This window comes from Pocillopora damicornis, chromosome 5, assembly GCF_964200805.1.
Source record: "Pocillopora damicornis chromosome 5, jaPocDami1.2, whole genome shotgun sequence".
Taxonomy (NCBI): Eukaryota; Metazoa; Cnidaria; class Anthozoa; order Scleractinia; family Pocilloporidae; genus Pocillopora; species Pocillopora damicornis.
Window position 1 is genome coordinate 19859623 of NC_142674.1, and position 17355 is coordinate 19876977.

At 38.0% G+C, this 17355-nt stretch overlaps 1 protein-coding gene across 1 annotated transcript; it reads left to right on the plus strand.

Moving 5' to 3' along the window:
• Window positions 1-12203: 12203 nt before the first annotated feature.
• On the plus strand, window positions 12204-16063 carry LOC113680305 (uncharacterized). The gene is made up of 5 exons (XM_089207073.1): window positions 12204-12801; window positions 13651-13724; window positions 13890-13981; window positions 14353-14459; window positions 15192-16063. Exons 1-5 carry the CDS (start codon window positions 12295-12297, stop codon window positions 15558-15560), a joined length of 1149 nt encoding a protein of 382 aa, XP_089063199.1. The 5' UTR covers window positions 12204-12294; the 3' UTR covers window positions 15561-16063.
• Window positions 16064-17355: the final 1292 nt, after the last annotated feature.

Consider the following 17355-nt stretch of genomic DNA (forward strand, 5'->3'; position numbering starts at 1 on the left):
TTTGTTAAGGTCGTCTCCATGGGTCTAGATAGACATGATCTACACAGCAATGCTATCTCTTTTGAGCTTAGTTTCTCAGATTTGTTTGTTTTGTTTTGTTTTGTTTTCTAAATTATCCTTCAAAGTTACGTCGGGAATATAAAGAGATCCGATAGGGCGGACTGTGGTTTTCATATAAGTACTTATCTGTCTTGCAACACACAAGAAATGAACGAAATCTGTCTCTTGAGCGCTCTTACGCTCTTATCACACAAATTTTCATTGAGAAGTGGTGCACTTGACCCACACGTCTTGCATGACATTTAAAACGAATATGGAAACGAGCTCTTAAATGACACGGAACAACCTGTAGGTAACAGCACAAAGTAGTACTGACACAATTTCAAAAAAAAAAACAACAACAACAACAAAAAACGACAAAAAATCGAGTAATTTTATCAAAGAACAAATATTTCACGAGCCCGTAGCAAATTACGAGTGCAATTTGTGGTCTTTGACAATTTTTCAAGTGCCCATTTACAAGAAACTGCACGAGAAATCATGTTGTTACCTAGTAATAATATACATGAAAAAGGTATCTCTCAAAGGCAAAGGAAACGAAATTTTGACAGCGTGCGCGCTAGTTGTAATTTGTATTCATGTTTCAGCTTTGAACTCGTGTTACATGACAAATGCACTTGATTTCAGCCAATCGGAAGCGCGTAGATTTTTCGTGTATATTTTTAGTATAGGTAACAACATGGTTTCGAGTGCAATTTGGTGTTAGCAAGCACAAGTAAATTTTTCAAAGACGACAAAATTGCATTCGTGTTACAACTTTGCACTCGCATTACATGAAAAATGGACTTGTTTTCGGACGTGCGTAATTTTTTCAGGCATATTATTACACGCAGGCAGAGAGTGAGATTTCGGATCAAGTTACCGACGAATAAACACCGACCCGACAAAAAGCAAAAGGAAAGGCAAATGAGAGGTTTGTAAGCATGCCAAGCGCCAAAAAGCAAAGAAAGCACTCGACTACGTCTCGTGTTTCCCCCTTTGGGCTCCAGCTGCTTGCTGCTGCTTTATAAGAAAACAAAGCTTCTTTATTTGTTAACGTCACTCATTCACGCTTGAAATTATTGTCATTTGAAATATTTGTTGTTCTCGGCCAGATAGAGGCTAATTTCCACTATTTCACATTTTATCTGCACTCTGCTGTAGTTTTGAGAAATGAATACATCAGATTATAAAGTGGAAAATATTCCGCTTTTGTTTTCAATTTCTGATTGGTCCATTCTTTTTTGAAACCAATGACTGGCAGAGTAGCAACAGAGTAGTTCCGACGCCAGAAAAACATTAGCTGATGCATATACTTAAAACTTTCCTGGATCCCGAGGACTTCTGGTTCAGAATCTATTCGTGACATATCAATTCTTATCTAAACTGCTGTTCAGTCAAAAACTTTTGAGGAAACAAAGATAAGTCACCTGTTTAAGAGAAGTAGTTTTGATATTACATGTCTCTAATATTTAAGACCGCATATTGATTATTTTGAGGCCGTAGTTTACTGGAGAAAAATGTTGTTCTTAAATTAATCATTTAGGCTGGCATGTATTTCAGTCCTAGAAACATGTGGTTCTTATAGCTATGAGCTTACATTTTATATTTTAACGATACAGAGTAAAAATATATCATTTTCCTCCTCAATTTTACTGTGTTTTTTACTGTATGTTCTCTTCAATGTTTTAGAGTTTTAAGCTCTTGTTGATGAATTACGTGATAACTTGGAAACAATAAATGCTTGAAGAAAATGTGATGAATTGCCTGACTTTTCGTCAACGACAGTCGATTTGCATACGTGCAACTTCCCCAAAAGCTGTGTTTAATTTAGCGGGGAATTGATCATCACCTTTGTTAGTCAAAGCCGACATAAGATTCGTAGATATATATATATATATATATATATATATATATATATATATATATATATATATATATATATATATATATATACTTTTAATTTCCCCGTTTTCATTTGGAAATTTTTCGCATTTGGTAGCGTAGGTCACAATGGTATAACATTTCCAAAATTTTTTTATTCCATGAAAACTTTTCTCGGAGATGCTCGTTGAGGAAGACCTTCGTTCGACTAAAAATGAACTACTTGACAAATATTCAAGTCATGTAGTCCATCGGTCGTATGTCAAGAGAGATTGTCAAAGGCCAACGCTTTCATAAAATTTTACAACGTTACGTTTTCTTGATAAGTCTTCGTGAAATGCTTTTAATTTCTGCTTGTGTATTTAGCAAACAAGTTTTTAAAGAAAAGTGACGCACTTGACCCACAAGTCTTGCACATGATGAACTTTAAAACGAGCGTGAAAACGAGTTATTTGGTTGCAACGGATGCAGAACAAGTGGTGAATGAATACATCTCATTAAACTTTTTGGTGTGTAGTATCGCTGGGCATTTTTGCGAGTTGTGCCTTATTTTGACGAGCCCGTATGGCGAGTAAAAATACAAACAACGCCACTTCCGAAATGACTTACAGCAGAACAGTGCTTCGAGGCTTCTTTATTTGTTAAAAATGTCTTTAACTTGATAATAAAAGGGGCCGACTTACGCTTAACACTGACCGATTGATAGTAATTTTTTATTTAAAATATTTGTTGTTTGATGAGTTTCGTTAATTCGCATCTTATTTGCACTATCATGCTGTACTGATAGTCTCAAAAAAGGACTGCCGTACTTTTCTTTTAATTAAAACACATTAGAAGATGAAGTCAAAAAAGTTTCCGCGTTTGTTATCAATTTCTGTATGCAATTGGTTTATTCTTCTTGAAAACCAAAAAGCAGACGTAAAACTTCGTGCACGAAGCGTCTGACAAGAACGTTATTAAGTCATAGATGTTTGCAGTCCTGAATATGACTTAATTAAACAGCATATATATTGCCCTAATTAACTTGTACGTGGGTTGGATGGGGCCAGATGGTTGAATAAGAACTCTATATAAACACAATTACATTTTTCATCCTCAAAACCATTTAAGAAAGCAATTGAAAAGTTCTAGACAGCCATTTAAAAGAAATTCAATGGAAAAGTGGTTTTGGGTTCTCGGCTGGTTCCTCAGCATTCTCACGATGGTTGTAAATGGATTTGTCATCTTCCTCGTCTGTGGTAAACGTCAGCTTCACACCAAAACCAACGCATTTGTCGTGTCTTTAGCAGTGGCTGATTTTGGTGTTGGGATGATTGTTGTTCCTTCACGCTTTTTCTGCAGCCTTGCAACCGAATGCTCTCCACGCTCAAAAGAGGGATTAATTGTGATGTTTGTAAGGGTGTTCATTATTTACACCTCTGGAACAAACTTGGTTGGCTTAGTACTGGAACGTTATGTTGCTGTGGTGAAACCTTTGAAATACTTGACTTTTATGAAGCGCCGTCGAGTCATTCAAATGGTTCTAACATCTTGGGGAATTCCTTTTCTTTTCACTCTTACTATGATGTCGATTACACTTAGTGCAATCGATCGTGCCAGGACTATAGGCGGCTACTTATCTTTGCTTTTCGAGGTAATCTTGTGCGTATATCTAATCTTTTTTCCTGCATCCATGTTTTTCGTTATTGACTCTAGAGATCGCACGTTAGCTAAGAAATTGCAGTTTAATCATGTGGTCACTAGAGCTAAAACTCAGAAAAAGGCGTCAGCAGTAAAATGGGTGGCTTTGATAACGTGTGTGTTTCTATCGTGTTACGGAATAATGATGCGTTGTAGTTTGTTATTTTTAACTGGTCAATCATGTAACGATTATTCTTTCAAAATAACGCTACAAGTTATTAACTCTGGAATAAACCCTATAGCTTATGCTTTCTTCAAAAGAGATATACAACAAGAATGCGGAAGGCTTCTCTTCAAAAAGCGTACTTTATTTAACAACAGAGTAGTTCCGACGCAAGAAAAACATTAGCTATGCATATACTTAAAACTTTCCTAGATCCGAGGACTTTCAGTTCAGAATCTATCCGTGACATATTAATTCTTATCTTTATTGCTGTTCAGTTTAAAAGCTTCCGATGAAACAAAGATAAGTCACCTATTTAAGAGAAGTAGTGTTGATATTACATATGTCTAACATGTAAGACCATATATTGATTATTTTGAGGCCGTCCTTTGCTGGAGAAAATGTTTTTTTTTTTAATTAATCATTTAGGCTGGCATGTATTTTAGTCTTAGAAATATCTGATTCTTATAACTATGAGCTTGTGTTGTATATTTTAATGATATAGAGTGAAAAATGTCATTTCCCCCCTCAATTTTGCTGTGTTTTTACAACAGTCCACCAATCCGTTGTAAGTTCCCTTCAATGTTTTATAGTATTATGTTCTTGTTGAAGAAGTACATGAACAATAACTTTGAAACGATAAATGCTGAAAAACAAGAGCTGAATTGCCTGAATTCCGTCTGCGACAGTCAATTTGCTTGCGTGCAACTTCCCGGTGAGCTGTCACGGTTTAATTTAGCGGGGAATTGCACTTTTTTCAGTCAAAGCCGGAAAAATTTCACGTTTGGTAGCGTAGGTAACAACATAACTTTTTTATTCCATCACACTGAGATGGAAAGTGAAATTTCGGCAAAGTAACCGACGAAAACACCAAGCCGGCAAGTAGTAACAGGAAAGGCAAACAAAGGTCTGCAAACATGCCAAGCGCTAAGTAGGGAAAACACTCCACTACGTCTCGTGTTTTTTTCCTACGTCACTTTCGCGCTCTAGCCGCTTCCGAAGTGCTTTACGACAACACAGAGCTTTGAGGCTTCTTAATTTGTTAAAAAGTCTCTAACTTGATAGTAAAGGGGAGGGATTTAGGCTTAACACTGACCGATTGATAATTTTGAAATTATTGTTATTAAAAATATTTGATGTTGGCTGTTTCGTATATTGGTATATTTGAACTATCATGCTGTACTGATGGTCTCAAAAAAGGACTGTCGTAATTTCCTTTGGATTAAACGACATTAGACATTAGCATTCTCACGATGGCTGTAAATGGATTTGTCATCTTCCTCGTTTGCAGTCAACTTCAGCTTCGCACCGAAACCAACGCATTTGTCGTTTCTTTAGCGGTGGCTGATTTTGGTGTTGGTATGTTCGCTGTTCCTCCTTGCTTGTTCTGCAACCTTACAACTGAATTCGCTCCACGATTTAAGAGAGTGTCTCTGTAAGAGCGGTCCGGTCGATTTTGCTTGAGACACCGCTTTCTCTCGTTTCTTGTGTGTTGTAAGACATTCATGTACCTATACTAAAACAACAATCAGTTTGATCGGATCTCTTTACTTTTCGGAGTTTTACGGAAATTAAATTTCATTCGAGCGAAGGCTTGTCGTGACACTTTTCAAGACTTTAATTTCATACAACTTTGGAGGACAATTTACAAAAAACTACGGAACTCAGAAAGAAACAAATACCACAGCCATGTTTCTTAACTTTATCTTATCTATCGAAGCGACTTCCGCAGACATCACGTTTCAATCAAGGAAACAGGAAGACTTGAATGACACCTTATCGGTTCGCCTAAATCACACACGCCAAAACCGATCAAATTCAAGGTAAATTTTTGAAAAAGTGAGACGTTCTTAACTGATCAAACTAAAATAGCTAGGAAGTAGTTGTCATAGAAAAGGTAACTACAGAAAAAAACTTTGCGGCCCGACCTTTACGAGAACTTTATAACTCCGTGAACTTACCTAATCTTCGGTAATCTACAAGTTTGGCCGCCATTTTGAGGGACTTGTCAACATGAAGCGTAACCGATATAAATCAAGCAGGTAGATTTAAAACCGTCAGAAATACATACGAAAGCAATTCAAATGAACTTTACTTTCAATTCAAGCGGCAAAATTTGAAACTGTTCGTTAAACTTACCATCCCCATAAGACCATTTCTTCCAACAATTCAAACACTACGACTAGTGTTCGAATTCCCTTCGTCGATTCCACCGTAAGAAATAACCTGTGCCACCCAAGCTTCGACTCGAATGTGAAGTACGAATCAAATAACACAACTGCTTCATCTTCGCGGCAATATCACGCTGGTATTTTGATTTTCCGATCGACAAGCACGGTGATCTGGAATCGATCGGTGTGTTTACCTCATAAACGTGACCGCTGACCAGCCGCTGAGTGAAAACAGTATAGCGCGTGGTGGGGTGGGTGGCGGGCTTATCGTCATAAGATATTCGAATACATGCTTAAAAAGCTTTAGGACTATCAGTCTAAACAATGAAGGCATACTTCGTAGTACAGTCAACTTTTATTTTATTTTCATAACTTTCTCCTTTAAATTAGAGCTGGTATTAAATAATAGAGTTAACAATATATTTTTAACCGGGGTACCCATATAACCTTTTTGCCTGTCATCAGTGGTATAAAATAAAGTGTATTTTCCACTAGAACCTTTTATTTATGCTCCATTGCACGGAATGAACACTATACTTAGAATGTTTGTACTAAGTAATTTTTGCTGTTCCCAAGAATGTATGCAAAATGATAGAGATTTGATTCATTCCACTTACACGTTCTTAAGTTATAGCGCGTGCAGGTTTTTCCTATCAAAAGTCGCGCGTGCAACACACCGGAATTGAAAATTCGTCGTAAAATCGCACGAACCTTAGAATGAGTGTAGGCAACTTTGACTTCTGGCGATGATGAAGTGGATGGTTCAAAGGACCCACTGAGATTTTTTTCAGGACTATAACTGAGATTTGTTTATAACTATGATAATCGTCATCAATAGCGGACGGTGCTTTTTACCCATTGTTGTCATCATTATTGTTATCACGCCGGAAGAAGTATCACTGCACGAAAAAACGGATTTAAACAGGTTTGCGACAGAAGTAAATATGATGCAAATTTAGCCTTCTAAATTTGACCAAAATTATCACCAGAAGTAATTATGATGCAAACACAGATGTTTATTCCGTTGAAATTGCGTGCAAATACGACGTAAACCTGAAATCTACTTTACATTTGCTTCGTATTTGATACCTCCGCAAATCAACAAATCCGGTGTACATTTACTCCAGATTTGCTCTCTGTGGAAAAATAATGTTTGCTTTCTGCAAAAATCTAAGCAAACATGTTGCAAATCTATATGTATGCATCACTGTTTTCCAACGTTTACCCAAACTACATCCAAAACCTTTCGCGTGCGTTTTACTCATGTAACATGTGCAAATATTTACTTTTGGACAAAATTTGCATTACTTCCAAATGACCAGATTTGCGAGTGTTTTCTCACATTTGCTTTCGGTTTTCTGATAGTATTCGTTCTGATGAGGGATGAACGTTCGAAACGCCATCTTTTTGAGGTGACAATGTCAACCTAGTTGACTAAACAATTTTCCAACTTCCACTCCGCAACCGACACAGCATCAGTCCACTTTAAAGGAAAACTAACCCCTTAACAAATTTTGACCATGAACTGAGGCATTTCGAAGGCAATAAAAAAGGAAAAAAGGGTCATCTAAAGTGTGTATAATGAACACAAGTCATGGGGTGGATAAAGATCCCCCCTGAAAGCATAAACTTTATTTCCAAAAGAATTTGTAATTAACACTAATTTACATCAGTTCAATTATACTATGTCGTAGAAAATACAGTCAATCTGAGTACAGATCGACTAGTTGACGGTTTTTTAAAGAATCGGTTTGAGCAATATCACCGCCAAATTTTTTCCACTGACGTTTCTTAGTCTTGTCTTATATTTTCTTTAAAAAACGCTGCATTACAATGAAAAAGAGTGACATTGGGTAAACCATTCACACCTGATCTGTACTCCACCCAGGATGGCCACCCCTCCCGGTTCCCCTTAGTTCCTAGTGACTGGGGGATATGGGCCTCACCCCCAGAGACTACCAGGACTCCTGTCCAGGGTGGCTACCCCCAGTACCACTCGATCTTATCTCCCCCCAGGAGGGCTTCTTTCCTGGTCCCCTTACCCCTAGATTTAAGCACTTCCCTGCCACCAGAATTTTTCCCATTACAGTATTGTGTGTTTTCTGTGTGGTACCTGACATAGAGCCTTTATGCAAAAACACTGCCAATTGGAAGAGATTATTAACTCACTTATTAAAAAATAATAACTACAGTGTTCATGTAGTGCTACTGTTGCCATGGCCTAAATCTTAAAAGAAGAAAGAAAATCATAAGAGCACAACATGCTGAATCCTTTGTCAAAAGTCTCCCAATCTAAACCAAAACTGATCCCAATAGAAGAAAGTTATCTACTTTGTGAGTGCTTATACACTAGGGATTCACCATCAGGTCTTGACACCTCATTTCACTGCCATTTTAAATAAGTAAAGCGATGTTCAGCAGTGATTAAAAGCAATAGAACCAGATCCACTCTCCATCATGTATTTTGGGATCCAGAGCTTCTCTTTCAAATGACCCACAGGGGAATAATATTTACTGCAGAAATAACACGGTCCATAACCAAAACTTGTTGCCCATTATTTGTATTCACTACAAAGTTTGCTTTGGCTAACTTAACAGATGAAACATCTGTCCTGTCCCGTTTCCGGTGTGCTGCCTGAAGATGAAAACATCTGGGCAACTACAAGCTTCCGCCTACTCTGCAGTGAACACACACTTGTGAAATTTAAGTGATTGAACAATGTTGAGTTTAGCCTTTGGTATTTACCTTTCTAATCATGATGATTTCATACAGTTAGTCTGGAAAAATTAATACCTCCGCCAATCATTGAATTTACCTTACAAGGGAAGCTTCCGCTAACTTAACAGATGAAACATCTGTCCTGTCCCGTTTCCGGTGCGCTGCCTAAAGATGAAAACATCTGGGCAACTACAAGCTTCCACCTACTCTGTAAGGAAAGCCGAATTAAAGGTAAATATTTCACCATCACTTTTCTGTAGTTCCAAGCTTGCAAAGGAGGTCATTTGAAAAAAGAAACCCTGGTAGTATGACCAGAAACAGTGGTTTTGGCTTTCAATTGAGCCTGAAGTAAATAACAATTCTCCCACAGAATGTGAAATCCTTACTTGTGCAGTAAAATATGTCATACAATAGTCAAATCCACATTAGAAATTTAAATTTATAGCCAGGTCATTTTAAAAACAGAAGAAAAATAACCTAAGATCGGACGGAGTGGACTTGGCTTTCAGTCTACCTAGAGCAAAACTTCAGTAACTTATCAGTAATTTTATTAGAGAGCTATTTTTTTAAAATAAAGGTCACAATATTAACATCATTAACACACTTTTACCCTTTAAGCCCCAATACCTGAATACACAATTTGCCAAATAATCTCCATGCATTAGTCGAGAGAATTAATTTGTTGAAAGATGAAACCCTTCTCCTTGTGGTGTTTATTTGGTTGTCATAATCTTTTCCTTTAATGAAGTAATGATGTTGTGAGGGGAAAACTGTTTTGGGTGACTCTTGGGACTTAAAGGGTTTGTAGCCCTGCCACAGTGTCAGAGTGTTTTAGTTAGGGGAGATATGACAACCAATAGAGAGAAGGAGTATGATGTCACTTTACCATGGTAGCAACATTTCTGGATCACAACAGTGGGGAGCTTAAGCAACAACCACAGCGACGGCAACGAATGGCAAAAAAGAAATCAGTTTATTATATAAACACCAATGAAATACTAGGTGAGCTTTCATGCAAAAACTTGATATCTTCACAGGTGGAAATAACATGTTATCCTCACATGTGAAAATATCACCTTTGCTATGGCTAGATAATAAATCGTGCCTTTCAAACCAAAAAACTGTTAAAGTGAAATGGTTTGGTATTTCATTGGTGTTTACATAATAAATAGAACATTACATGGCTGCTTGGACATACGGAATTTCTCTTCTCGTTCAACACTTGAAGAGAAATTTCTTATCTCCGTGCGGCCATGTAATATCCTCTAGCAAAACAACAACTTTGCAAGTGCATCACATTTTTCTGTACATTTCTTATCCATCGTTGCAAGTCTGCAGCTTGAAACTTCCTAATTTCACGTAACTGGTTTATGGAGTTGGTGAACACAGCACAAAAATTTTCTTTTTCTAAAGTCAGATATGGTCCTTTTGGATTCAACCCCAGAAAATAATTTCACCACGATTTTACAAATTAAAAGAAACTGAATAAGATCGATAAGTTTGAAACAGTGTGAATTCACTTTTTAAGTGACCTTTTCACTTTGTTGTCATCTGTGCTTATGATTGGTCCTTGGAGGAGACGGTAAATCAAATCCTGAAAAATCAATTCTAGTCGTCACTGTGCCGGGGAAATATTTTGTGCACTTTGAGCAACCTTTGCAAGATGCATGTCCTGTAAAACCACATACTTTTCTGGCAGCTGGTACATCACATCCAACACAGAGAAGAGCAGCATGATAAACTTCACTAGTCAAAGCTCCAAGGGCCCTCACTGTAATTCCATCCTTCCACAGCAGATTTAACTCAGCAACAAGGGGTTGAAGATAAGAATTGATGGTGAGCTTTGGTTCATGAGGACCAGGGATTATGCCTACTAACATTACATTTTCCAGCTTGAACCTTTCAGATCTTGGAAGGTTCATCAGGACCATGTAGAGAGCACCAACACTGTACAAAGAATGCTTAAATGGTTGGAACCAATCCACATTGAGCATAAAAGCATAGTTCCCAGAAACTGCTAAAAAGGCTTTGCCATTCACATACTGCCATTCTTTCCATACACGTCCATCAAAAACATCTGCAAGGGACCCATGAGGTACATCTCTTTCTCTCCACAATTCACACTTCATTGCAAAGCCAGGCCTCTGAATAAGTCGTCGGAGAGTGTCTCTAACACTCTGATAGCAGTAGACTTTGAAGGGATAAAGTCGCGTCTGGCCACTTTTCAATGAGACTTCTCGCAGAAGTGGCTCACCACACTGGGTCCTGCGAAAATGCTGCCGATGATTTGGAAATTCTATAAAGGGGCATTTCTTCAAAATTCGCTTTCTATTTTGTAACTCGTAACAGTCATCAAAGTTGTACAAAGTGTCACACTTTGGACATACAACATATTTAATGAATTTATCCTGATCAATTCCAAGTTGTTTCTTTAATAAATGCAATGATTTTGGGAATAATGCAGCAAAACTCCCAATACCAGGAACAACTGTGGCCAGCGAGTCAAAAACAGCTCTTAAAAATTCGAGAAGGATTTCCATGGCATTATCTGAAATAACACAGAAGGAAGACCACAAGCACAGAACCAGTAAGATCCACCGAATGATGCAGTTAAAACTGTCTTGTAACCCCTGAGCAGGATTGACATAGACTGAAGGATATTGTTCAGGAATAATTGGGAAATCTCCATCAATATCTTCATCAGCCAAGTTCCAAACTTGACGAGTCAGTTCTGGTCCCACTCGCTCATGGTAAAGCATGTCAGCATCACTTTCAGGAGACAAAATATCATGCACTAGAACTGCATCCTCCTCTTCAAGGTCTTGAACATTTGTGCCTGATGGCCCTGTAAATTAGAATTATTGATTTTAGTTGCTATATAATACATTTATGTATCCATAATCCTGCACTTTAGAATAAGAGATTTGGCACAAGGAATCTGGAATCTTATTTCATACAATTGGAATCCAGAATCCAAGCTCCAATGACAAAGAAACAAATCCAGCGCCTGGATCCGAAATCCAAGGATTGGAATCCAGAATACAACACTGTCTTAGGGCAAAATATGGGTAAAACGACAAAATGGTTAGATAAATTACATTTAATTGCTAATGTGCATAGGAAGTTTGTCCACCACGTTTTCTGTACCTTGAGATGTTGCTTCGATTCCCTGATCCTCAGCCTCGTGCTCCATATTTCTGTCAACGTTAACATCTTCGAAATCATCACCTGCAATTTCCTCCTCTTCTGAAGAATATACTTCTTCGCTAGTTTTATGATAATATAGATCAGCGTGAAGCCTGTGAGTTCTTAACGTTACATATTCCTCACAGTGCTCGCAAAATTTTCTTTTTGATGCCATGATGTAAAATCACAATCCCGCACACGGCTTTCTCACGAGTGAGAAGTACAATGTAGTCATCAGGTTGTCACCAGGTTCTCCCGAACATTCGCCTTTTACGTCACTGGACGTCAGCGCTGTTTCAGCCAATAAGTCAACGTAGCAGAGCAGCGGTGTCGAATTACGCATTCAAACTTTGAGCGCCATTTTCATCTCTTCCTTCGTATTTGAGAGACTTATTCTTGCCGCTCGATCGATCCGTTCTTTATTCGTTACGATAAGTACCAGTTTATTTTCCATGGCCAGAAAGCGCCCAGACAGAGAAAGCAGACGTCGAGTGGAGGAGACATCGGGTATGAGGAATGCCAACGGAAAAACGCCTGAAAGGTCAAGGTCGTCCTCAACATCGAATGGTGGCGGTTCAAACGTATCAAGAACGCCTCCTTCGGCTTCAAGTTCATCAGCATCTCCTAGTGGCTCCTCAGCTACAACCACCCCGCAACCCTTACAATCGACAGCTGAATCGGTAAACTCACAATCGAGCGCTAGTACACCGATAGTTCCAACAAGGCCCACAAACGAGGGTGGCCGAATCAATCGCGTTCTCGCGCCATTGCTGGACGTGAACGCCGATGAAAGTGTACAAGGAGGTCAAGTACCGGTGGAAATTCTTGACCACCTTAAATCATTTATCCAGAAACAGGAAGAGTTCAACCAGCGCCTCGAACAGAGGATCGAAGAGAACATCAACCAAAGCCAAAAAGGGCGGGAAAAAAAGTCGAGACGCTTGCCCAAGGCTCTTACAGTAAGTGTAACACTTTTGTAGTTTTCACCTTTTTTCGGATTTTATTTATTATTATCTTTTTTTGCTCACGCTTGAAATTCCAAGAACCCCCGTATCAACGAAAAGAGATAAAAGCTACGTGTAGGCCTGCAAAAATGTTCAGAGGCATTTCTGTGACGTCATGACATCATAAGGGCACTGTGAACCCATTGTTATAAATTACAGTATTAGTAACCCTTATTTGCATGCCAAAAGCAAGGGAAATAGTGATCCTTTTCCAACTGACTGCCCAGACCGTCTGCTGAGAGATAAAGAAATCCATAGGGTCAGAATTTCAAGGGCCATTTCTGAAGGGAGAAATATGTTAGAACTTTGATTCTCTGTTTTCTTTAGGGTAATAAAAATTTAAATCTTTGAAAGGGTAAAATTCAAATGCCCTCAATAGCAGAGGGTGGGGGTTAAAGTAACCTGAGATCAGGCCCAATTTTAGCAGGTCTCATACTTTCTCTATTTTCATTTTGCCTTGCCCGCTGGAATGTTATTTTCAAAGGGAAACAAAAATAGAGCCTGATTTCAGGTTAGGGTTAAAGAAAATAATGGCTGAGTTGGTGATTCTTCAATATATGTATTGGTACCTTCTTTGACATGTAAAAATAAGGTGAATGTTAGGGAAATTCAAAACTATTATATAATTTAAACTGAATATGGATTGCCAGGTACAATTACCTAGTTCTTGCCCTTCTCTGAAGTTTTTTGTTATTCTTTTGTTGACTCTCCTTCCTCCATAAAACCCCATTTCCCAGCTGTTAATAATTTCTATATTACTAGTAGCTTTTTTTTTCTTTATCATTTATATTTTGCATTCAATAGGCCAATGTTCGAGAAGTTTACAAAAGCCTTGTTGGAGATGATGGAGTACAAATCCTCTGGGACTTTTCCAAAAGGTAGTTAATGTACCATCTTTCTTCTGATTCTCTTCAACATAAAGAATTAATTTTTAGTTTCAAACTATAACGGTGAAATTTTATTTGATTTTCCAATGCAAATCTCTGAGTTTGGTCTGATTGGTGTTAATATACATGTAACAGTGTGAAATGTTTACATTTTAGCTTTGATGGACCTGAAAACAAGAATGTGAACCAGCAAATTTTAGCTGGAGTACAGAGCACAGATGGTGTTACCCCAGTTAGCACAATAAAAGGTAATGCTTGTTTTTGTTTTTTTCCTTTTCTGGAGCTTTATCAATTAACTGATACAGTTCCATTCTTAAGTTAGTTGATTGTTTAGTTTGATTACCATAAAAAGGAAAAAACCTTCCACTTCAATGCAGGAGCAGGCCCTTTTTTTACTCTGGTTTTGTTGCTCTATTCTCTACTGGTGAAATGAGAGCCGTAAAAAGCATCTGCTCCAGTAGGCTACCCCTCTCCAATTCTTCAATAGTTTATTGAAAGTGTTTGTGTGCCTTAATTATCTAATACACATGTGTGTTTTTTAATCTAACAAGCAAAATATCTATGTACCGTAGCCTCTCTCTACTACTAGTATTTCAACAACACTGAATTTCTGTTTTAGCTGCCATGAGAGTCCACTTTCGAACAAAGCGGAGGCAGCACCAAAACTCAAGAGATGACAGTCGGGCTGCCTTGAAACAACAGAGAGTCCGAAGCCGCCTTAACACGGTACATTATATTCTAAAGTGTATGCAGTTTTGTTTTTTTTTTATTATTTCCCATCTCCAGAGCAGTCAGATTACAATAGAACCCTGACACTTGCTAGAGCTCTGGGCTGAGTTGTTCAAAGCTGGGTTAAGATAACCCAGGGTCAGTGCAGGATTTGAATTCAGATTTGAAAGCTTAAAAAGCATAAGTCAGTTTTAATTCTTTTTGTCTACAAGTTGATGATTGGAAGCTTCAAAAATAACAGGGAAAATTATCCGAGAAAATGCTTTTGAACACAAGAAAAAGAAACCCGGGTTAAATTTAACCCTGGGTTAAGCGCTAATCGGCCTTTGAACAACTGGGCCCAGGTCTATAACTATTTCCTGTATTGCTATGCTTGTTGCACTGGTTCAACCACCAAACTGCTAAAAAAACTAAGACAAATTAGTGGCCACATGAATCTCTAATTGTTCATCAAAGAAGGTCTGCAGTTGTAAAAGTGAATTTTGTAACTATATTTCTAGCAAATCACAGTTTTAGACACCACTGTAGGTCACAAACCCGCTTACAAAAGCACTAGCCTAAAATGTTCGTAGCTTTCATCAACAGGCAGCATAGCAAATAGTAGATGCCTAAGCTGACCAGTCAAATCTCCTAGGGATAGTTCCTTTTTAGAATCCCATTCAATTTTAACCCAAACCTCATTGTTTATCTGTGACTGGATTGAATTGTTCTCCCTCATTTTCTACACAGAAAAAGAACCAGAGAGTAAAAGCACTCAATATATCGACTTCCTTAGCGGCAGAGGAGAAAGAGAGATACACGAAGTACATGACAGTTGACTACATGTCTTCTGAACAGTCGATGTCTGAATCAGAGGGCGAGAATGTAGAGAATGGCTATGAGAGCCCAGACGTAGAGAGACCAAAGAAAAAAGTTTTCAGTGTCAGCACACTGCCGTGGCGAAGTCCTGAGCTCACTCAAGTCATGCACAGCCTAGACAGAAAGTTAATGCGCCGAAGGAGTGCAAAAGCCACTAATATGTTAGTGGAAAGGCATCGCTCTGGCATTATCTCGAGCCGTCCCGCTCCTGATGATGCAGATGCCTATGCACTGGCATAAGCATTGGTGGTTTATGTGCTCCTTAAGCCTAGTTCTCATATGCTGCCAATGCACAGGTCTCATGGCCGCCAATACTGCCTGGGATACTGTTCCGATATGATAACAGAAGTGGCTAGCAACATTGGTCATCCCGGTCTTTACTGCCGCAGGACTGTCATTAAGAGCTGGGGGCCCATGGTGTGCCCCGCCTACTATGAACACAGCCCTCAGCTACTTTCATTGGAAAATAGAACCAAAAAAATTCCTAGCTGTTTGATTCTCCACCTACATTTGTACTTGATATATATTTACCTGGCAACTAAAAATCTTAGTGACAACCCTGCTGCCGGCACGCCTGCGAGTTGATTCGGGTTCAACTTCAGCCACATATGAGAACCAGGCTTTATTAGGCCAAGGGAAAAAATGTTTCTTGTACCCATACGTTTCATTTGGGGGGGGCCTCCTTTCTTTTCTAATAATTTGTTCTTGTAAATGTTGGAACAGACAAAAACTACCAGTGATTTGCAACAAAAGGGGATGCAAGAAAAGAAGGAAAACAAGAAAATTTTCAGCAAGGCTAAATAATATAAATAATATAAGTCAAAAGTAACAAATGTGTTCGCCTGCTTGTATTCATACAATTTCAGATGAGAAACATTTTTTCTTTTACTTGGCCTAAAAGTAACTTTTTTATATTTTCACTTTTAGTTAGTATTTCTTACAACCTTTCTTAACCTTAATAATAACAATAATTTTTAAACAGGAGACTCACTCACCACGGTGATTTACATAGAGGTCCTTAAAGTATTATCATAGTTTTTGATGAAAAGGATTTTTTTGAATATGAAAAAAAATATTAGTGATTTAGAAATTTTCTCAACTTTGGCAAACAGACTGATTATCGTATATTAAAGAGGCTTGTATTCTATACTCTCTTGACATCGTACAATAAAAGAGGGAGTAAATGGTAAACTTAACGACTGAGAAAATTGGTTTTAGTAAACGTTTAGTTTCTGCTAGTTTCAAGGCAAACGCTAACTTTGAAAAATTTTATCCCCATTGAGAAAATCGACTTAAACGTATATTTCTGCATTTCTTTTCGACAACAAGGATTCGCGGCAAATACTCTCCTGCACGACGTATTTTGTACTGGATGTGTGAAGAAGAAGTAAAATTAAAATGAGCAAGAATTTTGACTGGATCAAACACGATCAAAGCGAAGCAAAAATCGTATTTGCCATCCCCGTAAATTCATCCTTTCAGACAGTAAATTTACGCTTTTTCCTAGCATTTACTGCCCCTGTAAAGTAGTCAAATGTGGATTTTTTTGTCACATTTGCCACTCGGCGCAAATACGTAGTGAACGATATTTCACCATCTTTGCTTCAAATGTAATTACTGTACAAATATAACGTTTGCGTAGTATTTGCTACTTGGTAAATATAAATTGTCGACCGCCTATGCTTTACATACAAATGTGATGCAAAAATGGGGTTTGCATCGCGGGTAAATGTAATCAAAACGACGTGCAGCGGAATGTTTGCTACAATTGTAAATTCATGTTTCGGTGCGGTAGATTTATCTATTTACCACATTTTTAGTTCATGTTAAATCTGATGCAAATGTGCAGTTTTTCTTCTCATTTGCTTTGGACTGTAAAGATTGAGTAAATGCGGTATTTACCATCTTTGCTTCGCGTGCAAATATTATCCAACGATGGAATTTGCCTCGGGGCAAATATAAACAAATTTGATCAAATGTGATATTTACTTCATATTTGCATTGATTTTGCAGTTGTTGTAAATCCATTTTTTCG